Raw genomic sequence first — 24,327 nt, 5'->3', positions numbered from 1 at the left:
TGATGAGAGCATGACTGCTATTGACAAACCGGTACTGTAGCTGGACCAGCATTGCCAAGATCTCCAAATAAAAACATAGCACCACCTTGAACTGTACTTCACAAGCCTCTCCACATCTCCTCATAACTTTGGGACCAAGAATACCTAGATAATTTGGCTCACATTTGTAAGTATGTTTAGAACGACCAAATCTCCCCTTAAATTACTAAATCATCCGCAAAAATACATCCAACGTTATCTTTATGATGTCTGAATTTCTTGACTTACCTTGCCAGAAATACCTTTGGTTACATACTCATCTAAGATTACTTCTTTCTGTCCTCATTTTAAGATGATGCAACATCACTTGTTCTGTTCTTTGCACTTCCTGCAGTGACTCCACCTTTCTCCTGCAGGCTTCTTTAAGCACTGTCATCCACACTTTGCTGTAAAGTCCATTAAAGCAGAAAAAGACGAGCAAATAGTTTATTTTCCATTAGTCAAGAACTTTATTGGCCTATGAGAGACACTTGGTAATTAAACCTATGTATTCCTACAGAATTCTGTACTTCTCCAGAACACAAATTTTCATGTGGTGTGGACAAAGTGCTCCCACAGTGTTTATCGTTTACCTTTTGTAAAAAAAATCAGCATAGAGAGAAGCTCTAAATCCTGCACACCAAACCCCAACAGAATACAATTCTTTACATTCAAAAAGTACTTGCAAATAGAAATGAAGTAACACATTCTGAAGTGGGCACAGTGGAATGAGACAAGAAAACCCCAAACAACAAACACAACACACAACAGGATGAATGGCCACTACATGACCGTTTTCACTGTACCCACAACCTCAGCACCTATGTACAATCAGAAAAAAGTAAGAAGTATTTTCTTAAAAATCTATTTTCTAGAAATTACCAACAACAAACATAAATACACACTTCAAAGTTCTTTGTAACATGTTTTCCAGTTTTATTTATAAAAACAGAAATTCATTTAAAATGTACAGTTAAAAATCACACTGTAAGTTCAACCACAGCTGAATATTGTTTCAGTAAAATATTCCCATCAACTCATGTAAAAATTCATTCCACTGTGATTTAAAACTGAATTCAGCTGGAAGATAAACTTACCAACACATTACTCATTCAGCAAATATTTATCACACTGTAAAAATACACTAGGGTCCCTCCAGTTCATAGAAATGCCATGAAAATATCTACACATCAACTCATCTTTTAAAAACATAATTCTATATTTATGAATACAAAAAAAATTGCCAGCAAAATCTACCACAGGTTTATAAACTGCTAATGCCCCCACAGGGGGCAGTAACTGCATCATTACTTTATTTCTATGTTTTCCCTTTGATCACCAAAAAAGAGACCTTGTAAGCAGATCTAAACTGTCTGCAACATTTTAATCATGCCAGCCAAAACAAAGTCACATCAACAAAACAGCATGTGCAAATCTGGCTGCAGTACTTAATCCACTGGTTTTTCAGAGAACTGGATCTCACTTCAACTACCCCATCAAACTACAAAGACTAAAGATTAATTTAAGTTGAAGTAAAAACTACCAGTTGCTCAAAACCTATGGAAATAAGGTCCTTCCCAAAAGGCCTGATAAAGCATTTGATGTTAAGATGCTGTGGATCAAGCGGGGTAAAGAGTAGCTTGGGAAAGTTTTAAGTCCTAAACCTGGGTTTGCAGCCACGACTGACTGTGGTTTTGGGAAATTACTTTCTTTTCATTCCGTCTCTTATATTCTTCTTCCGTATCATTTTTTTTTTCCCAGAAGCCAAGACTAGTGTAGCCCTACGCAAAGAATCTTGCACCTCAGACTTAGCCAGGATTACAAACTGAATTTAAACTCCTAGGCACATGCACCTTCATTATAAACAGCCAGAGGGTATAGTGTTCCCAGCACTACAACAACTGTCCAGGATTTCTGTTGCTGTATGATCCTACTGGGCAAAAAATTATAGTAGTAAGTGGCACAAGATGGGTTAACATAACATATAACATAATCAAGTTTCTACAAGTCAGAATCTTGACCACTTGTAGCACAGAGCACATGATACAGCGATGATCCCCAAATTATAGTTCTGGTTTGGTATGAACTGGGGGTCTGTATCTGTGCAAGTCCTTTGTGTCTCTGCCTCTTTTTACACAACCTGGATAACAAGTTGTCTTTTTGACATGTTTCCAGACCAAAGGATGGAAGCATTTTTCAAGTGTTAGCTATATATTACCATTCTCCTGATCTAAGTCCCACTGTTTTATAAAACACATTGCAAACCATCTAGTTTTTGTACTTGGGAAGTGAACAGTGGAAATAATGTTCAGTAAGAGTTGATTACCTAAGCTTTCCTTTTACACTTTTGGAAATGAGAGTGCCATCTTTACCTGGTGTATCCCAATTAATGTCTTTCACCAAGTCTCAGAATACATTAAAGCAGTCTTTTTTGTTTAAGTACAGACAACTGGAATGGGTTGTAGCACATCAGTCTAATTCGACAGTTAAGTTAGTCAAGAAGATCCCTAATTAAGAAAATAACCTATACACAAACCATCTTATTACATGTTTTAGAGCCAATACTTTAGGCAGTGTGGTTATGAAGTGGAATACTGTATTTGGAATGTGCTGGAAAAAAGACTAGGAAAAGTAAAAGGTATCACCCACATTTTTCTACACGAGTACAGAACTTGCTATACACAAACGCCTACCAAAGTCCCTTATTTCAAAAAGCATTACAAGTCTGAACACAAAAAGCTCTGAGGATGTGTGGACCTCTGCTGATTTACAACACAAGGAAAAACAAGTTCAAGCTGAAAAAAACCAAAGACAAATAAAGAAATGTACCTTAAGAATAAATATTAATAGTATTAATAGGTATAAACAGAGCTGCAAGGACACTGTAAAAAAAAAATTAAAAAAAAATCAAAAGAATGCTGCCTGCATTAGATTCTGTAAAAAATAACTTTCCTTGAAGCAAGCTTTAATGACAAAGATCGTCAACCGATTAAAGTAACAAAAACCTTTAGATAGTTTTCCTGGTCTGTAGATCACAGTATTTTTAGATTAACAACTTGAAATTTACTAGTAAATGAAAAAAAGGAAAAATCCTTCCCATATCAGAAAAGGAAGAGTTACACAGAACAAAATGGTGAATCACAGAATGAGGGGAGCTGGAAGGGACCTCTAGAGTTCCTCCAGCCCAACTTCCTGCTAAAGCAGGTTCCCCTCGATCAGGGGGCACAGGAACGTGTCCAGGCGGGTTTGGAAACCTCCCGAGAAGGAGCTTCCACACCCTCCCTGGGCAGCCTGGGTCAGGGCTCCCTCACCTCAGTACCAAAGCAGTTTCTCCTCCTGTTCCACTGGAACTTTTTGTGTTCCAGCTTGTGCCCATTACATCAGAGCGATGTTGCCATCCCCTCATTACCATTGCAGCCCTCCACTGGGCTCTCTCCAGAATTTTCCTGTCTCTCTTAAACTGGAGAGTCCAGAACTGGACTACATTCTAAAACCCCGTTGAGAAGGATAAGGTGATTAATGACACCACAAGGAATATATGAACATCCAGCTCTTGATAGACAAAGGTGAAATCAGACAAAATTTGCCAGGCTTTAGTGAAGCGTGGCCTGTTTGAAGAGCACTTTGAGACATTCAGCTTTAAGCTAGAAGTGTTAACATGAGAACAAGTCCTTTTACTTACTGGAAGTGGCTACCACCTTCTGAACAATAAACTCACACTACACATAAACTCATTTTTTGTGCGTGGATTTCAACAGCTAGAGATTCCATGATAAAGAAACAGGTTAAAACTGGTATAGAAAATCAGCAGTGATACGAAAAAATGAATATGTGGACCAGTGTTCAAGTTTGGCTAAACAACATGTGATCTTACCAGAAAGCAGAAGAAATGAAGGTAAATTTCTGTTTCTTTTTGGTTTTGGCACCACAACAAAGACAAAACAGGGAAACAGTTTAAAACTTCCTATTAGCTATGTCTGGATTCAACTCATCTAACTACTCTAATACAAACAACAACAAAAAATTAAGACACAAATTCGCCTTCCAGAGCACTGGCAACATAGAAAATTGTAGCTACTTGAATTGACAATTAGCGCTAGAGGGCCTTGATAGAGAAGGTTTTCCATATATCTTTTATTAGAAAGCAGATCCGGTATAAGGAAATAAAGTCCTGAAGTGTTACTTCTATTTTCTTTTTTTAATGCTATCTCTAATTTAATCTCTAGTGTACTTGTAAACCCCGTGACCCTCAATCAATTTTAAATACCTATTTTGAGAAACATGGCTTTAAAAGCAAAAGCTATAGAATAATTTGGTTCCAAAACGCTCATTATGAAAAGTACAGGGAATAGTTTTGCATTTTTTGATGAGCACAAGCTGGCAAAAGGCATTTTGATGCAGAATAACTCAGCCAGTTTTCAGTGGCTCATTAAAAAGCCTATTAGATTCTCAAACCAGCTACAGTTTATTTCAGAGCCTCAGAGTGTTATGAGATTCATTTTAGACCTTTAAATATTGAATAAACAAAACTAAAGAACACTGTGCTGTGGCTTGGTTTCAACACATTTACCTTGGAGAGTAAACATGCTCTGAGCTGCTAGGTTCACCACTGGAAGTTCTTAACCACTGCATCTTTTAAGACTCTTACTTGCCAAGTTCAAACAAAACCCAAAACAAAAAAAACCCCTTTATATTTTGTTCAGTAATAAGCAAACAAAACTTAGTAATGTAACACATTCTGTGCCAAGTCTGGTTGGTGAGGAAGGGAAACAGATTCCCAGTGAAAGACTGTCTTCAAAGTCATGCCCGGCACATAGGGCTAGTGGAGAAAGATTTAGTTTCACGGGTGCAGTTGCTCTTATTGGGAAGAGATAGCCAGATAGATTCACAAAGGAAAAGAGAACAGAAATTACACCTTGCAGTTTTACTGACACAAGTGCTGATGTCTTCAATGTTGCGGGAGTGGAGGCGATTTTCCCCTGTTTTCCATATTGTTGGCAGCCACAGCAGCCTCACAACTCGCTCCCCTGATGTCACATGTAACACAGCCCTTCAGAAAGAAACAAGAACACAGTAATTTAAATTCTCCTGTTTGCGACTATATTTCAGAGTCAAATCCTGACAGCATGATATGCTGTAACCTCTTGAAATCTCTCACCAATGGCCTGAAAGCTCTCTAAAAGCAGAGATTATACAACTACCTTATTTTCAGAAGCAGGTACTTGCACCTCCAACTTATTTAATCTCAGAAATGAATTCTTCTGTTAGTGGAACAATTTTGAGATAAAAAGGCACATGACTTCTTGAACTTGAAAGCCTTAATCTTTCAGCTTTATAAGCAAGCTACTCCTTAAGGATTTGAACCACAGGCTGAACAGCAACACATAAAGGCTGAAATGTCTGAGTGTACTGACAGACCAGATTTTTCTTGTTCTTGAGAAATGGCACTATACTGAAATAAGTTACCATAACAGAAATCCTGACATTTCTTTCTACTCTCAGAAGCCTGGTTGCATTTATAATATATATTGGAAACATGACATACTGTTTAGGAACAAGCTTAGCACCTTGGGTATCAAATATTTATATTTGTAGCCATACACCTCTTAACATTTGAGATGTAAACATTCAGTAGAACTTTCTGTAAGACATCATTTTGCTATCTGAATTAAACACATGGACCTAACCAAAACAGGACATACAGGATTTTTATCAACAAAGTATTAGGAAAACAAAGACCAATTTTCTGGTCTTGCTCCAGAGGCAAGGACATAGATTTCTCCTTTTTTCTCCACAAAGTAACTCAGCTGAGGATGGCACATTTGAAAACCCTACCAAATATAGCATGCAGTGTTACAACACACATTTTTCTGCTGCCCGACTACATGAATGCAGCCCTCTCTGCCTTGAAATTTTCTGTACAACTCATCATTGAAGCTGTGAGACTAGTTCTACTTTGCTCTTTTTTCCCTGTAGCATCTGGGAGTACATTAAAATGATTAAGACATTCTCTAACATGCTAATATAAATCAGAATTAGTTTATCAGAGGGCTAAAGAGTTCTATCAGGGAAAATAATCAGGTATAATCATAGCATGGTAGGGGTTGGAAGGGACCTTTAGAGATCATCGAGTTCGACCCCCTGCAGAAGCAGGTTCACCTAGATCAGGTCGCATAGGAACATGTCCAGGCGGGTCTTGAAGACCTCCAAGGAAGGAGCCTCCACAACCCCTCTGGGCAGCCTGTGCCAGGGCTCCCTCACCTGAACAGTGAAATAGCTTTTTCTTATATTTAGTGGAACTTTTTGTGTTCCACCTTCATCCCATCATCCCTTGTCCTGTTGCTAGGTACTAGAGAAAAAAGGGATATCCCAACAGGAAAACCATCACTAGATATAGATTCTTATATGAAAGCATATACACTGTTCCCATTCATTCAACAGCCACTAAAGGAACTTTGCTACAAGTGGTTCCTACACTAAATTTGGGTATCATGCAAAAAAATACATGAGAAAGACCTGTATTTTGGCACTTCTTGCCTAGGTAGTGTACTCGAGCTCATTTCCTTCTTATATTTACAAGTAATAACCACCAGTTCCCTCAGCAGCATTGAGATTGCACTAGTTAAAAATGGCACTGGCTCCAGCGAAGGTACAAGCGAGCTGCCGATTCCTCTCACCACTCCTTACTCGGGTGCTGATTTGCAGTGGGACAGTCTGGGTCCGGATCCACGTATGCACCTCTGCAAGCTCCTTCTTTTGCCCATCCGTAAACCAAGGCTGCTGCTTTTGCATGACTGTCAGCTTCTCCAGATCCTCCTTTAAAACGTCCTCTTTAATTCTGCAGGTAACAGACACCTGTGAGCACAGCTGTGAGCAATGAAACAAGGTAGACACTGATAGGGAGAGTCTCTTCACTAGTGTCTAGGCCTGAAATTTACACAGTGGCAGCCACTGGAAAAGAACTACATTTTGTTATATTCTATTTGCTTTGTAAGGCTTCTTACAACACTGGTCTAACTGTCTGGGGACTTTTTTTTTTGCTGTGGGTTTTTGGATGTTTGGTGTGGTTTTGTTTTTTTATTATTTTGCTGGGTTTCTTTTTAAATGTGGAATCTCATTACAAATTCTATATAAGCTAATTGCAAGCAACCTGCAAATAGCACAAAAATATTTTTACCTCTTCATCCATTCAAAGTGCAGGATGAAAACCAGTCTCCTAAAGACTTCAGCAAAAAGGTCACGTTATCGTATTTTAACTGACCGGGAAATCGGAGGAAAAAATAACCAAAGGAAATAACCAGGGTTTAAAATGCACAAACAGTAAATTAATACACCTTCTTGGAGTTTCATTGGTACGTGCACTGCTTCCACAGTCTCATTTTCAGTTCTACAGTTCTATGCACAATTCCAAACTACATGTCAGAAATTGTTGATGTTTTCCAACCTGTTTGGCATTTGGTAAGTCATTAGAACTTGCTCAGGTGTGTGATCCATCATCACCCAGGCTGACTCATGTTTAGATTTATGAGCTGTCCCTTTTACTTCTGCTTTCCGATTCTTCTCTTCTTTGGAAGCTTCAGAGGAATCATTGCTGGCAAAATACTTGCTGCTTTTCCCACTACCTGCTGAGAATCACCATGAAAAAACACATTGAATGCAGATGCCTGAGAAATTCTACCAATTTGGCAAAAAAAATAAAAGGACACCAGTATACTCTTGTTAGCTATTTCTGCAATACCAGTGCAGGTATTCCCAGATGATTGCTCTAGCAAGTCATTGTCACGTATTGAGAATTCAAAGATACAGCGCATTCTACTAAGTTACTCAAGATCTCTGAAGATCTAGTCACTCTTACATTAATTGGCTCAACTTCTGTTTCAAGAGGTCCCGCTCTAGGCGGATTTACATTTACCTAAATAAGATGTAAGCTAGTATCTAATGCAGAGAAAGGCGATTGTGAGCAAAATGAAAGAGCGACTTATAGGTTAAAGGCATAGCTCCTTAGATTCCCATTTCTGATTACAGTGACTGAAGCAAACTTGGCTTCCAACACTGAAAGATGGTGAAAAGTAAAGACTACAGATCCCCTGAATTAGATTTTCCATTCCCATTCAAGTATCTTGCTACGAATTGCCCACAACTTCACATGCCATCTAGCATAGAACATCCAAATCGCAAACTCCCCTACCTGTGCCACAACCAGAAGTCTTGGTGGAGCCCGAGCCTAAAGAACCAGATAAAGCCGATCCACTGCCTGATGGTGCTGAACCTGTACCCAACTGGGAGTCCTCATACAGTGAGTGGTCAGTAAATTCACTAGCAGCACAATGGCTGGCACTGTTACTACTGTCTTCAGCATCATTGTCCTGGAGACAAAAATTAAAACAAATACATCCATGGAAGTTACATTTTGGTTTGAAAATGGAAGTCCATGCATTTACTGAATGTGTCACGTGTTGACTAAGTTCCCATATCAATTCAGTAGCTTTGTAGTTTCTAGCTTGGGAAGTGAATGGTGGTCTAGAATTCAGGAGAACATTCTTCACGGGTGAAGTCAACAAACAGCTGGACTCTACTGTTTTCTGCTGTAGATCCTTCCCCACTGGGTCAAGATATTGTACTGCTGTATTAAGTTAGTGTCTTCTGCTGACAAGACAGCAGGAGTTAGTTCCCTTCACGTCCTGTTAAGATGGCATGAAGCAGCCACAGGTATCAAATAATGGTGCACTACAGGGAAAAGGAGAGAGTCTTCCCCTGATTGACTATGTGAAGCTCACCGCTTCAGCAGCTACAGGTACACCAACTCCCCTTTCAGGACCCTACCCTGCAGATTCAGCTGATCCAGCCTTTCCAGCCCAATCTGGATTCAGGAGCCAACATTTTTTTCCTTGCCTGCAGAGCTCAGATTCCTGCCTCTGAGTTTACCACGGAAGTTGGAGAGGCCTTTTCTATGCCCATGTATGGAAACCGACCCACATGGATCCCTGTTCTTCGTTCATTAGCTGCATCCCTGGGAGACAGAGGGAGTAATTAGAAGTGTATCTTCCCTTTGTTTTGGTTCTCCACAGAGGCTGTGGGACTGGGTGAAAAAGGATGCGAATTGCGCAGCACTAACCAAGTTCCACATGCATGGAAGCCCCAAACCCAAAATTCTGGCTGACAATTTAATTGAAAGGGCTGCTGCCAAAATGCAAAGCAGAAGCAGCTTGTGGCAGCCTAGACTGGTAAGTCTCACATTTCTATCATCTGCTAGGTGACAACACTGTTACAAGTCTCCTAAGGCACAAGTAGGAACAGCTTCCTCCGCCTTCTGTGCTGCTTGTGCCCACAACACAGCCCCTGGAAAAAGCAGCCAACAAAATCTGGTGACCCTGAAACACAGATCATCATCACTGGTTTTGATGACTGAATACTGTGAAAGTCAGTTTCTCCTCTCCATTAAAAATTCATGTTACTTACACATTTAGCTTCTGCATGTGCTTTAACATCAGTACTAATGGAAAGCTCCATAGGTTTTGGCAGCTCTTCCTGAAGCAGATTCAGCTGAAGTGGGGAGCTGTTCCTTGAGCTACTTGGTGGCAGAGCCTGGTCACCCTGTCTCTCTTGCTGGTCCTCCAAGGATCCAGCAGAAGGTGCTGGAAAGGGCTGATCCATAGAGTGCAGTGCTATTGGTGATGGAGCAGAAGGAAGCGGGGCTGGAGGTGGTGGAACACATGGATATGAAGAAGAGGGATAAACACACTGATGGCTAGGAAGAAAGACATATTGTGGCATCTGAGCATACATAGGGAAACTGGGAAAAAACACAGCCATAAACGTGCCTATGTTTGGGGGATAAAGTGTGGGGCATGGCTGTGTTTCGCAGCATAGTTGTGACGATGACATGGGCTCAGGTTTCAACGAGTGAAGTGCAAGCTCCTCTCCTACAGAAGAGGCTGGAAAAATAGATGGTGGATCTGAAGAGATGGGAAATGCTGTTGGAGGAAGGACATTCATACTGAAGGAGCTCAGACAGGACACTTCTGACGGAGAGAATGACCGTTTCTGAATTGTTCTCTTCTCACATGGAAGACTATTTCTATTTTTACTAGAAGAGTGGCTATCTGAAGACTGTTTATGAGGTTTCTGGCGTTTGAATTTTCCACGTTTGCCTTTTTTACAGCTAGCTGGGCTCATCTGCTTTGAAGAGAAATCTCCTAAGGAGAAAGAAAAATAGATACACATTCACTGAAGTGACAGATCCACAGGGTAAAAAAAATAACCAAAACATCCAGACAATTGAGTGTGACTCCAGTGATGAATTTGCTGACATAGCTCCAATATTTTCGCAGAATCACAGAATGGTAGGGGTTGGAAGAGACCTTTAGAGATCATACAGTCCAATCCTCCTGCTAAAGCAGGTCCCACCTAGATCAGGTTGCACAAGAATGTGTCCAGGTGTGTTCTGAAGACCTCCAGAGAAGGAGACTCCACACCCTCCCTGGGCAGCCTGTTCCAGTGCTCTCTCACCCTCACAGGGACTCCTTCATGTCATCAATTTTCTTATTGATCATTTTGGCTTATCCCAAACAGATCTTTTACACCCTTTCAAGGGGAGGCAATAAACTACTTGGTATTTACAGGGTATATTGCAATAACTATATGCGTTGTAAAAAAATCTAAGATGGCAACATCCAAGATGGAATAGACCTTCTGTGTGGGCCATGCTGTTGTCAAGCCTTGGCAGCTCAGAGGAAGGATCCTGTCTGCAGTCATAGTAAAATACTTGTGAAATCACACAAAGGGGAACCAGACTCAGCTGCTAGGCTGGTCTTTGTAGATCAGCTTTATTTGTGAGTGTTTATTTCTCAAAGCTGATGCCTACCTTGGCCACAGGAACGTCCGTTGTTACTTCTGCCATCCTGTTGAAGGTAAGTCCTAAATGGAGAGAGCAAGATCCTCTGTCGGAACTTGTCAACGTAGTTCTGCTCCTCCTTTTGAGTGTGAGCTGACAATGTCTCTTTTGTTAGCCCAACTGGCTTGAAGTCCTCAGACACCATAGTGAGACTCTGAGCACTTGGGGGAGGCAGCTCAATTTGTTCACTTCCAATAGTGATATCCTCCATTGTGGTCACTTCTTTGAACGGGAAGAAAACAAATTACTCACTCTTTGCTCTGGCCTTCTGGTGTCAACTTCCACAACAACAAGGAAGTCACACAGAGAACAATCTCAGCTGAGCTACTGAGCAGATACAGGCTGCAGAAGCATAGCAAGAAAACACTCTTTACACTCAAATGCAACTACACTAACATCAACTGAGCAAATTAGTTTGCATGGTCTGGAACATTTCAAATACAAAATTTCAAAGTTACAGAGGTAGTTCTTTCTTCAGACTTTCTTAGTATGATAGCAGTTAAATACTCGTTTTTATACTTTTTTGTGCATTAAAATGAAGAAACACTGTCTTGCTAGCAATTTTTATTTTAATGCTCAAAGGCCAAAAGCACATTATTGTGTCTGAGATATATGTGATGAAGTTAAAGGGGAAAGGAAATACTGCACTTCGTTTTAAACTAGGTTTTATTAAAATACTGTAAAAATTTCCAGGCTCAAATCTTCTTCATAACATCCCTAGAAGTACCTTAATTATATTTCAGAGTTTGAATTTGTGAGAAAGTACCTAAAACAGACAAAATTTTCTCACAGTATACTTCAGTCTGGAAATATTGTGTAAATTTAACAGTCAGTGAGTCAGGTCATAGGATCATAGAATGGTAGGGGTTGAAAGGGACCTTTAGAGATCGTCTAATCCAATACCCCTGCTAAAGCAGGTCCACCTAGATTAGGTCACACCGGAACATGTCCAGGTGGGTTTTGAAAACCTCCAGAGAAGGAGGCTCCACACTGTCCCTGGGCAGCCTGTGCCAGGACTCCTTCACCCTCACAGTGAAAGAGTTTTTCCTTATGTTTAAAAGGAACTTTTTCTGTTCCAGCTTCTTCCCATTACCCCTTGTCCTGTCACAAGATACAACAGTGTCAGTGTTTTGTGAGTGAGAACAGTACCTGATTCAGGGTGTGGGACATGCACTATAGTGCTGCTGTAACTGCACTGGCTGGTGACAGACACAATGCTTGGAGCCTTGCTCGACAGGGTCAGGTCTGCCAGAGGAGCTCTCACCATGCCTGCAGTTGTCTGGTGTTTCATCATCTCTTCTCCATCAGCAGATGCTGGAGTTTGGGAATTAACTGTGGAAAGCATAGCAGTATCTATTGGTAAATGACAAAGTTCCTACAAGGAATTTCATTCCAAGCACTATGCTCCCAATTCTGACTGCTTTAGAAATAACCAGTAACTATGTAGACAACTAAATAAGACAGTTTTATATACACATAAATGAAACATTCATGTGCTAGTGCAACCGTCAGCACACACTAAGCACAGCATAAAATGAATGACACAAGGTTCACTTAGCAGTAACAACCATTACTTCTTTCGATGCATTCTACACTCAAAGACTTGATATCGTATCTTACGCTTAATTGTGAGATCTAAACAAAGGAAGCAAATATTTATCACATACCAAAATATTTCTGTTGATAGTGTCAAAACAGTTTAATAAGACGATATAAGCCTTGGAATACAGAACAGTGGCATATAAAAAAATGTTGTGGTTCTGTTCTGATTGTGTTTTGTCTATTCTGTAGTTGTGATTCTCTAGTCTGATACTTCCTGTTACCTTCCAATGCCTCCACTTCCTGCTGACATTGATGAACTTGCTTATCATCTTCTGAAGATGAGGAAGTATTTGCAGATGATTTACATTTTCTTTTCAGTGCTGGAATACTGCAACTCTCTAGATATCTGAAACAAAAGCATATCACAGGAAGCTCTCCCCACTTTGTTTTTTTTTCTCCATTTGGAGAGACTAACATTTGAACAATCCAAACTGGAGATCCAGGAGTTGTTAACTAGTATTTTAAATTCACTGCACGATGCTCTGGACACATATCTGCTTTCCAAGGAGTATGTAAAATAAAATATCTCAATTACTCTTTAAAAAAAAAGGAAAAAAAGAAAGAAGAAAAAAAAAAGACAAAGTTATCCACTAAGTTAAAAATACCAACACTTCATAAATGTTATCAACTTCCTGTATTATATAGACATTTTCAAAGCATATATTGAGAAGACATTGACATATTCCACCCATCAAAATTCTCTTAAACTCTTATTGCACCATTGGTGAAACTAGCAATAGACAAATGTCAACAGTTGCAGACATAATCCGAAGCCCTAAAATCTTCATTGCTGTCAATTCACATTGACTGAGCATTGCGACGGATTGCCCAGAGAGGCAGAAATCTTTACAAACAATCCCAAATGTACCTCACAGCTGAAACCTCACACAGCTTAGACCAATGCAAATTGCTTGTATATTTACCTTCAGTAATTAAACTTATATCACAAATATATCTTCATAGTTCATTACCTGATGATACTATCAATACAATTGATCTGCTGATAGGAAGGAACAGGTGGAGTGTTCTTTGAATCATCATAAAATGTGCTGCCTGGGTCTTCTGTGTTATCACTTCTCAGCGTTTGAAGAAAACAGGAAGCAGTGTACCTCTTCCCTAGAAAAGAAGAAACACTCAAAGACTACTCTCAAAGGCATCTAAAAACCTTTTCGAGTCAGAGGAGGAAGAAGTGAAAGGAATATCTAAAAATAAAAAAAACCCCATCCCACATCACCTTAAAACATCCACACAGAACAATGAGCAAACACAAGGAAAACAGCACAGAAACTGTTGTATTTAAACTATACACAAAGCTGCAATTAATAATAGTCTTCTCTCAACTCATACATCACAACATCCAACCTGTTATTTAATATTCATTTACAGCTTTGAATAGCATAGGTACACTGGTCAGAGTAGTACCAACATTCACAGTGCAGTCCTCTTGTCAACAAGACCAGGAGTGAACTGTAACTTTTGTAGAGAATATCACTGCAAAATGTTTTAATACAGATTCCTATGATATTTAAAGAAGAATCCAGGTTTTTCCATGTATTTGTACTGGATACTAAATGCAAACAACAAGAATTAACGTAACATTAAGCGCTCAATAACTAAACCACTACTTCAGTGGCAAGTGTGGCAATGTTTTCCAACTTTTGGATCCTTCGGATCCAATGGATCCTTTCTGAGAGTCCACATAAAGTAACTAAAGGAAGATGCCATGGTAGAAGACTTACACTTGCTACTAACAAGTCTGTATTTTCAATAGAAAATGTTACAATAACAAAAAAGTAAAGCTCTATTAATCCAGGAAGACACAGGTGTATTCCTCCATATTGCAGGGAGCAGTTGAAGTTACTCCATCTGCTGAAAGTTTTGTGGGTTTTTTTTTTTTTGAGGGGGTTTATGGTTTGTTTTTGTTTTAAAAGCAAGAAACAAAAAAAAACCCAACCAAACCACTTACCATACTGAAGCTACTCTAAAATGCTATCTCAAGTTCCCCGGCATAACATCAGCTAGCCACACTCATGGCTGTAGATCTTCAGGATTTCATGTTACCTTAAGTACCGCAATTACATTAACTTACCTCCTATCATGTCTGAGCTCACAGCCTGTCTGTTCTGTGGCTTGCTCCTTGATGCGATATATAGCTGCTGTCCCAGATTCTTTATTCGGTTGACATCTGCACAAACTTGTTGCAATGTCATCTTGAGATACATGAAAATGTGAAGTTAGAATAAAATTAATAAAAAGGGGCTACAGGAGACCCTTAAGATGGGCTTCAGGTTCTGTATTCTCTAAACCAAAAAGGAGCAGACTGTCAGCCCGTACGTGGTATCCATTGGTATTTGTAAATTTAATGAATGTCATTATTATAGCTAACTTAATTAAATTAACTATGATAAACTACGATAAAGCTCAAACAGCCTCAACATTTGAGCATTTTAATACTGATGCAAGCCTTGAGAGGGAGAATATGCTGATGACTTACCCAGGAGATTCACAAGGAAACAAGGCAATTACAATGCTAGTTTTAGGGCAGCAGTGTTTTCCACTGTCTTCTCACTGTACTGTACTTCTAGAAATACTACTTACACTGTAGTTCTAGTGCCCTTTTTAAAACAAGCCAGAAAATCCCAAGCAAACAGAAAGCCTTCCACGTGCATCAATTCTCTTCCTGGTTGCATGGTTCTTCCACTTTTTTCCTCTGAGTCCATTGTTTCTTTGAGAAGGCTTATCTCAAGCAAGTCTTCAATTTACTTTAGTGAACTACCCTAGTAGTTATCTGCTCATTTTAGTCAGAAAAATTAAGAGTAAAACCCAAACCAGTATTCTATAGTTGACTGATTTAAGTACATTTAACTTGAATACAGCTGTATCGTCCTGCTTCAGTACAGTTCAGACTGAGGAGTGCATATTCATGTAGTAGAAGTTTTCATTTTTAAACTGAATTTTTACAATTCTGCAGGCAGTGACACATTTATGGACTTACTGGTTCCTGTATTTCCTCAGCACAATTTCCATTGGAGTCACTTGAAGATGCTATGCTGATATAGTGCTCATAAGAGCCATTGCTTCCAAGGCTTCCATAACCACTGGAAACATTGCTGTGAACAGGCTGTACGAGAGGAAAAAACAGTAGTTAAAAAAGACCCATCCTCTTAGAGGACAAAAAGAGGGAAAACAATGTACTTTGCAACACAGAAATCCAGATAAACAAAGAAAATGAAGTGAAAAGTCAGTATTGCTCTGGGCTCTACCACTCACTTGGGAAAAATTCCCAACCATGCTTAAAGCTGCTTCAGGATCCAGAATTATCTTTCAACATACAGACTTGGCAAATATGACAAACAAAATATTTTTCTTCTAATCAGATGGGCTAGTCAGGGCCACATTTTTAATGCCGTCACATAAGCCCGTCTCCATTTAGAATTTTCCTTTCATCCCCAAAGTAGTCTGCTAAACATATTCAGGTTTCTTTAGCCTCTCATTCAGAAAGCCAGACAGTGTTTTGAAATGCTTTACCTGCAGAAGGAGCTTGTAAATTTGACTTTGCAATTCTCTTATCTCTTTCTCAACACTGTTTGTTTCTTTACTTCTTGCAGCAAACACATCTTCATTCAGAGGGCTTCTGGAGAGGGTCAACAAAAGTTCATTCTTAGTTTTAATTTAGTGAAGAAAAGGTAACTGTAAGCTAGAGTTAGAAAAAATTCTTTATTTTTTTATCATTATGTCCACTGCTTTGCTGAATCAACACACAGGGATGTAATTTGCTCCACTAGCAGCTCTGCTAGGGTAGTGGGGCAGTGTTAAAGAGAGCAGTGCTTTATGTGAAGTGCCAGGGAAGTCAGTGAACCAGCACAGCGACACAAGTTGTGGCCAAAAAGCATCTACCCCTTTGCCTCCTTCACTCAGAAGACAAATTCACACCCCATAAAATCTTGAATAAAAGGCCACTTTGAAAAGTCAAAAGACTGTCCCAAAACCTCATTTCCCAGAAAAAAAAACAGGAATAAGGAAGGTAGACAGTCATATTTCTAAATCTCTTGGGAACTAACGAGAAACATCTGAAAAACTGACTTGTGCATTCAACACTAATTGCATTTTAAAAACAGGTAACTTTGGTAAATATTTAGATTCTGTATTCAGTGTATGTTCCAGAAGCAAACAAGCCAGAAGGTGATTTTTGGGAACACATCTATCAGTTAATGGATTTTTTTTTTAGCGAGTCAATCATGAATGAATGTCAACTAATTATTTGTTAAAGTGATCTATTTTTTACTTTGCTTTTTAAAAAACGACATTTTGATTTGGACACGTTCCATGGCCATAGTACTTGGATATCAACCATGTGCAAAAGTATAGCCTAATAAAAAGTTTGCTTTGCCTGTAACTTCCAAGTAATTTACTTATTTTCATTCTTAATAGGCAAGATTTATGCTATTCTGAAAGAAGAGGCTGCAAGACACATGCTAGGTAGTTGTCATAGACTGCAGAAGCAACATCATGTCTCTAGTTCAGTATAAAGACCATTTTGTTTTGCAAGACTAAGCAATAGAAAGCACTTTAATGGATCAATTCCACAACCGACTTACGTCCGGACTTTGTGTCGGCCAATGATGAACACTACCTTCCTGCTCCAAGGATTCACAAAGCTGGACCAGCTGGTATCCAGTATGACATAATCCCCATTTTGAGTACAAAATCTAATAGGTAAGTGTTCAAAAGGGGGCTGACCAGCAAATTTCAGAACTGAAAACAAAAATCAATCAAGAAACAAGGTTTAGTTTGCATTATGACACAGTAGTGCAGGCACAAACACTAATGACTGTGGTCCTTTAAAACTTTGGATTCAAATTTCCCTTCATCTCAAACCGGTTGCTTTAATTCATTTAGTTTTGTTTAGTCTGCAAATCACATGTCAAGCAATCTGCTAATGAAAGACCATTCAAACCAGTAGAAATTCCTCTTAAAACAATTTTACTTACTTTTCCGATGAATAGCAATCATCAATGGACGATCTTCTGGGTGCAAGTACATCAGTATGGATGTTCCAATTAGATCCTGAGGTAAGTAACCCAACAAAGGCACTGCTCTGAAATCCAAATACATTATCACTGATTATAATATAGTTTGGAGTATTTACATCCTTACCCCTTTCATGGTCATGAAGTCCCCATGCACGATCTACAGCAGCATGAACTAAGGCCGCAGAACATTTTGCAGCACATTTTAAAATACTTTGATGTAAAATATTGCATCAATGTCCCCCTTGCCCTCAATAATGAAAACCGACTGCAGCCCCATTTGACTCATATTTGAAGTCAACAAAGGAGATTATGTCTGTGGAGTTCTAGATATTCTTCCATGAGCAGACTAACACAAAACTACTTTGTTTAATTAACTGTTGCCACCTTCATCGTTCAGCTACTTTACTTGGGTCTCCAGATAACGCTGCCAAAGGATTTTATTGCTAACTCTCCATACACATCTTCAGGTCTTAAGATTCAAACCTCACCTGTCATCTATGTCAAGAAAAACACATCCAGGGGTGTGAGTGGTGGTGAAGATTCTTTTATCCATAGGAATTCGAGGAGCTAATAGAAAAATAAATATGTACTGAAACAAAATATACACTATGACAGAATACCTAACCATTACTACTGCTCATGATAGCTATCAGCTCCGGAACTTTGTAATTGTTCACTTATTTCTGACTATTAACTCATAGAAACTCATTTTTAGGAGCTGTAGAGGTCTCAACAATAAAAACAGTGAGAAGAGATCAAATGCTTCAAGGCCTTGCAAAGAAGGCACAGATGCTCTGGATTCACATGCAAGCACAGATACACACAGTCTGGAAGTTTCATGGCAGAGACAGTACAGTTTCAAAACAAAGGAAGCAGATTTTCATATGGTGCACTCTTCTGTTGGCTCATTTGTGGTTTTGCCTGACTTGCCTTCATATCCAGAGTGAATTTTCTCAGCCAAAGCTAAGCAGCAGGATTCTGCATCCACATGGACAGAAGTACACACGTGGACCAAGTACGGGGTGATTCGGAAAGGGTAACTACGCATTTCTTGTTCTTGATCTTTACCACCCCTGAGGAAAAGTAAAAAGGGTTAATGCACTGGTCTCAAGACTCATAATTTACACCAGGGCTGAGAGTTCTGCACTGGGAAATCATGCCGAGTGCATAGACCCAGATAATTAGAATGTCCTCAGGTCCTACACACACTCCCTTGTGATCCAAAGCCAATACATTCAGCAATACTAAAAGTTACTTTCTTATTCCACACTTAGTTTTCCAAAGTGTTTCCAGAGAGAAGCAAGTGTCATAAAAACTAATGCTAACAGCTCCCCATTTCATGAAAAAAAAGGCTATAGCTGAAGTTTAACTCATAGTACCCACAGCATCCCACCCCCTTCACACTTCAGTATGTGAAAAATATTTTATGTGACTATTTAAAATATTTAATATTCATATTAAAATATTTTCGTATTAAAAATATGTGAACAAATGTTCTTGACTCATGAAACCCACATAATCAAAAGGATCTGTTACATAAAAGGACAGATGAAAAATCTGAAGAAAAACTATTGTAAAATTTCATTTATCCTACACACAGTTCCCCCAACTTAAAACTGGTGTCTGTCTTGCTAAATTTATTCCAAGAGCCTTTACACAATTCACGAGAAAAAGATGATTCTAGAGCTCATGCTCCTGAAACATGGATGAATGAATCAATGACCGACTGAAAGATGGAACAAATTTTATATCTCCAGAGAAGCAAACAGTTCTTACTGAAATCAACAGACCATCCAAGTCTGGAACAGAACTTCTCCAAAGACTACAAGCCAATCTCCTTTTTTTTTTTCTTTCCCCCCTTCTTTTAGCGCCAAGACTAGTCAGGCAGAAAGGAGTAAACATCATCCATAGTGATAGCAAGTAGTACCTCATGATTTGGGTCTCACACTAGGAATCAGGTGTCTGACTTTCTGTTATTGCCTCTGTCCCAAACTCTCGCACAATCTTAAGAAAAACATCCTTTGCCTCCACTCTCAAATTGTAAAAGGAGGATTTTTTAAAAGATCATTCTTCTCCTGCACAACAGTACTGTAGGAAACCGATAGGTCCAAAAGAAGCATGTCTGAACAGTTTACCTTCTATCCCCATACAAGGTTAAGCATCACTATGGGAAAGATATTCAAAATGTCAATATTAAACACAATAGGCCAATTTTGGAATGGAGTTCCACAAGCTCACACAAGTCAGCTGTAACAACAGAACACTGTTTCTGCGTAGTACTGTACCCTTTGCCCAGCCTTCACAAACATAAAACTGTAATAATGTACTTGCCTGATCCTGCAGAAAAAGGATTTCACCTGGGCATATTCATACAGAGACGCTAGTAAGAAGAACACATATTGAAAGTATCAGAGATTATCCTTAAAAAGGTCACACCTATCAGAACTATTTTAAACTCTGCATTCTCCAGATTTTCTGAGCAAAACCAAAGTCTCACAACCTACTCTTATTAGCTACTGAATTAGCTGTTCAACAGTCTGCTCCCACCTCAAATGCTCTCTCTCTCTTCTCCAGCCCACTCAGAGAAATGGCTGACCTGGAAATAAATTCAGGGGAAACACATATGATCTAAGAAAACCTCCTTTTCCCAGTGCATTGCTATGGAAAGTGGAAAGGGAACCAGTGTGGCTGATGTATCTTGCTAGCGTTAAGTGTTTAAGATAAACAACTACTCTATCCTCCTTCTGCAAAGAAAGAAAGACGTGTAAAGCATTTAAGAGCGCTGCCAAGTCCCACCTGTTTGACTTTCCATGTTCCAAAGTGGCAGGTGGGACTGATCTGTGTGCGCGTAGAACACACTCACATCCTGAGGGACAAGTAGTTCCACAAACCGAGAGGAGTTCAACACTTTCTTCTTACAGTTTAGAATGGATGCTGCCTGCTCAGAAATATGCACTATGCGTCCAGAAAGCAAGGAAAACACAGCCACAAACGTGTCCTGGAAAAAAAACATTGTTCAAGGCAATTCTCCCCCAACACACGGTAACAATATTTGAAGGATAAAAAACCAAAACAAGCCCCTAACAAATAAACCCAAAACCAACACACAGCACAACCCAAAACAGAGGTTCAAAAATGTGTTCTTAAGCTAGCGTTCAATTAAAAATTGTGCATGAGCTCCCACAATCTCCAGTGCTATAGCGGCTTACTCATGATCTACAAATACTAATAAGGCTGGAATACCAAAGGTGAAATAGATTAGTGATGCTTGCCATTGTCCAGAATGACTGATTATCACTCCACACACTTCTCCCCAAATTTCAGAGTATTCATTGCAATTCCACATACAATAATATTCTGTGAGCTTTTCTAGTAGAAAGCCTTTGCAGTATTTCTGATATGGCATCTAACAGTACTGAATATCAAGAAACACTCTTTTCTTTGAAGCAGAGCCAGAAACCATGACACATACTGCAAATCAAGAAAAAAAATGAATCCAGAAGTACAAATAGAAACCAAAGTCCCTCACAAATATGGACTTGATGAGCTTTGAAAACATTCTGATAAATGTCTCCATGAATTACTCTGCCATAAATTAATTCTGAAATAAGATTCTCGAGAGATATTCGTTGCCTCTGGCAAAATAAATAAATAAATAAATAAAGTTCTTTCTTCACTTACTGCTGTAGTAATTAAAAACCACAAAGGCCTGTCTGGCTAAAACTTAAAAGCTTTTAAATTTTACACATTCTATTTCCATCAAGTAGACTATAAATAAAGAGTGAAAAAGCAAGTGACGAACTCCTTGAGTGTGCCTGAATTCCTTACAGTGTTTTTAGGAGTGTGCTCAGATGCAACTGTCACCAACTCTTCTATGCTGTATGTCATCACATCTGTCTGAAACACTCTTCGGTCATTCAGAGCCTGGAAAAAGTCATTGTTTGCTAATTGAAGAAAAACAGGAAAAGCAAAACAAACACAAGGAAGTCAGTAAGGAGACTATTTTGAAAGTATTTCTTACAACCCTTGTACTTTTGTCATCTTTTTGGTGAAGTCCAAGGTGAGATGAGGAAGGTCTGTGTAGTGACAAAGGAAAAAGGAATATCAATTATACTACTGGAGTGATCTACTTCTGTCACAGAAAAAGAGAACGATGAATATGAAATGACAGAACGTGATGGTAAGTGTACGTTTTTAGCTACTTATTTCTGTTGGAAAACACAGACTACTCAATAACTTCTCAAAGTAAGATGGGAATGCTGTTTTTCCAATATACACAGGAAGTTATTAGTAAGCACCTATTAGCTACGGGATTCTGAAGAGAAGCAGTAGGTGTGTATTTAAATAGAAAAGATAACATGATTATTTAAAAAAAAATCTCACAACCCACAGTGCTTCAGAGAGTGAGCAGTTTGCAGGGTAGGTGGAGTTCTTTTATTTGTTTAGTGTTATTTGTTGCTAGACATATCTATCAAACTGAGCTTCTGTCTAGCTTGTATGCTTCCAGATTTTTCACACACACACCTTGGACCTGTTGGACACATTGCAGGGCGTAGTTGAGAGCACTGATGGTACTAGGCTTGCTGGAACTCCTTTTCTCTTCAGGCAAACACCTTTTCATTTCTTGGATCATCATCATCAGATCTCTGTGAGACTGGCTCCAATTCAGCTGCTCACTGTAATATAGAGGTGAAACTTTACCAGAGGTTCCTGTTATAGGAGTTTCTATCAACTAGTTAGGATTATTCACTGAATTAACATTTTATGGGCTTGGCTGCAGAGACACAGAATATCCAGAAATGTCCTCGTGCTCATTCAGTGTATTTCCTGTTGATCTTTCTCCCTTCTTTGCTACTTAATCTTTCTTCCTCTACCTTCTTCCTTCCCAGCCCCAACATGTCATGGATAGCACATCAGAACCAATTTATTTGCCAAGATACTTAACCACTAAAAATAAAACATTTACTCTAGATTTTCTAAACCACACTGGTATTAAAATCCTTAATAGATCCTGATTCTTTATGCATAGAAGTTTTTCTAGTCTTGAAGGCTGCATCTGGTTATAAGCACTTCAGGGAAACATGAGATCCTCAAAGTACACTTGATGCAAAGATTTCATTCCTCACGCAATTCTGCAGTCTTTGTTGGACTTTTATTGGCCTCAACAGCTGCAAGGTTAACAAGAAAATCTCCCTCTTCTTACTTTTGATTAGTCCACTGACTGAAAAACAAGCAGTCAATACCCTCAAAATGCAACTTGAATCTAATTCTATAGATGAGATATGAAAGCTGCTTTACATAACTTTTGTCCATATGCCATTTTATTGCTATCATACTCTTACTACATAAATCACTAAGTTCAGTATTGTATGCTGACTTAACGTGCCAGTTCATTGTTGCATAAACTACAGCTCTTGAACCACTTTTTCTTTTTTTAATAATAATTTTAAGAAGCACTTCATTGAATTCCTGAATTTTAGTTAAAAATGTCACTTAAGTAATTTCTGCTCTACTACTGCTAAATACAGATTAAGTATATATAGAAGCCACAAAAGGATCAATGACCTATCTGGATCGGCCAGTCTAAGAATCAGACAAACAGCTTACGTGGAACCATATCACAGGAACTAAATCTACATGCAAGACCATAATAAACAACACGGTTTGGGATTCGGGCAACCTTCTCCGATACGCTGAAATAAGCGAGTCCCGGGAAGAACTCCGGACCATAGCTGCACCAGGTCCTTGTTTCCGACTTGAGCTCTCTGCTCAAGCACTGCAAGTCAAGACACAGGACAAGCGATTCTATGCACTGTCAAGAGTTACCTGTTAATTTTGCTTTGCTTCACGAAACTTCGGCCATTTGACTCAGGGCTGCAGAAATCTGTTCCGTTGGAGTCTGGCCCACTGAACTGCTTCCCGCTCGAGACGGGTTCCGCGCACACCGTGCGCCGCTCTCCCGCCCGACCCCCCGCGCCCGCGGGGCCCAACGCCGCCTCCTGCTCGCCCGCAGCAGCGCCGGCCGCTGACCAACTGCCGCTGCGTTCCGAGCGGCCGCCTCGGAGCTCGCCCACGTCCATCTCTGGGCCGCAGCGCCCTACGACGCGGGGGCATGAGCCGCCACGGCCGGGCTCCTCAGCGCGTTCGGACCCCGGACCTTCGTCACGACAGTCGGACGAAATCTTCTGCGGGAAAAACAAACGCCGCCGCCTCAAGGGGACGCGGGAGCCCACCCGCCGCCGCCGCGCGCTCCCCTGCGCCACGGTCACGCGGCACCCGCAGGTCGCGGAAGCACGCGCTAGGCACGGACGTCAGCCCAAAGCGCCCCCACCCCCCCCACAACCGCTCCCGAGCGGCCGGCGCTTCGCTTTCCCGGCCTCTGCCCCGCCGCCTCCGAGCCGTACCTGCTCCCGGCAGGGAGGGCCGCGCCAGCCCCGCCGCAGAGCGCCGGACACCGAGCGGGTCCCGCCCCGGCACCGCGCGGTTACGTAACGGCCGCCGCACGCGGCGGCCCCGCTCCCACACACCTCGGCCACGTGCGCCGCGCCCCCGGCCCGCCCCGGACACACAGGAGGCGGAGGCAGAGCCGCAGCCGCTTTATTGGAGGAGCCGGCGCGCGCCGGGCCCGGCCGCGCCCCCGCCGCACCCCTCACGCGCCGCCGCACGCGGCCCCCGTGCGCGCGCCCGCCCCGCCGCCACGTGCGGCACCGCCCCCGGGCGGAGCGCGGCCGCCAGCGCACCGCGGGCTCGGCCTGTGTCTGCCGCGCAGCCCCGCGGCCC

At 40.5% G+C, this 24,327-nt stretch overlaps 1 protein-coding gene across 7 annotated transcripts; it reads right to left on the bottom strand.

Annotated features, from left to right (window-relative positions):
* Positions 1 to 464: 464 nt before the first annotated feature.
* On the bottom strand, positions 465 to 24,014 carry PER3 (period circadian regulator 3). 7 transcript variants are annotated; one of them, XM_062013182.1, is made up of 22 exons: positions 23,952 to 24,014; positions 23,374 to 23,732; positions 22,072 to 22,223; positions 21,376 to 21,491; positions 20,344 to 20,545; positions 19,879 to 19,927; positions 18,478 to 18,620; positions 18,036 to 18,114; positions 17,506 to 17,612; positions 17,113 to 17,269; positions 16,043 to 16,148; positions 15,510 to 15,635; positions 14,604 to 14,724; positions 13,486 to 13,630; positions 12,736 to 12,860; positions 12,062 to 12,244; positions 10,883 to 11,134; positions 9,478 to 10,214; positions 8,207 to 8,384; positions 7,463 to 7,643; positions 6,696 to 6,856; positions 465 to 5,068 (listed from the first exon to the last, which is right to left on the bottom strand). In XM_062013182.1, the coding sequence occupies exons 2-22, from the start codon at positions 23,625 to 23,627 to the stop codon at positions 5,052 to 5,054; spliced, it is 3,591 nt and encodes a 1,196-aa protein (XP_061869166.1). In that variant the 5' UTR covers positions 23,628 to 23,732; positions 23,952 to 24,014; the 3' UTR covers positions 465 to 5,051. The 7 variants fall into 7 exon arrangements, 4 of the variants coding, with proteins under 4 accessions (XP_061869166.1, XP_061869163.1, XP_061869164.1 ...); XM_062013179.1 differs by having other exon boundaries at positions 6,706 to 6,856; XM_062013180.1 differs by having other exon boundaries at positions 6,706 to 6,856; positions 7,463 to 7,640.
* Positions 24,015 to 24,327: the final 313 nt, after the last annotated feature.

This window comes from Colius striatus, chromosome 21, assembly GCF_028858725.1.
Source record: "Colius striatus isolate bColStr4 chromosome 21, bColStr4.1.hap1, whole genome shotgun sequence".
Classification (NCBI taxonomy): domain Eukaryota; kingdom Metazoa; phylum Chordata; class Aves; order Coliiformes; family Coliidae; genus Colius; species Colius striatus.
This window is presented reverse-complemented; position numbering and strand designations above follow the sequence as displayed.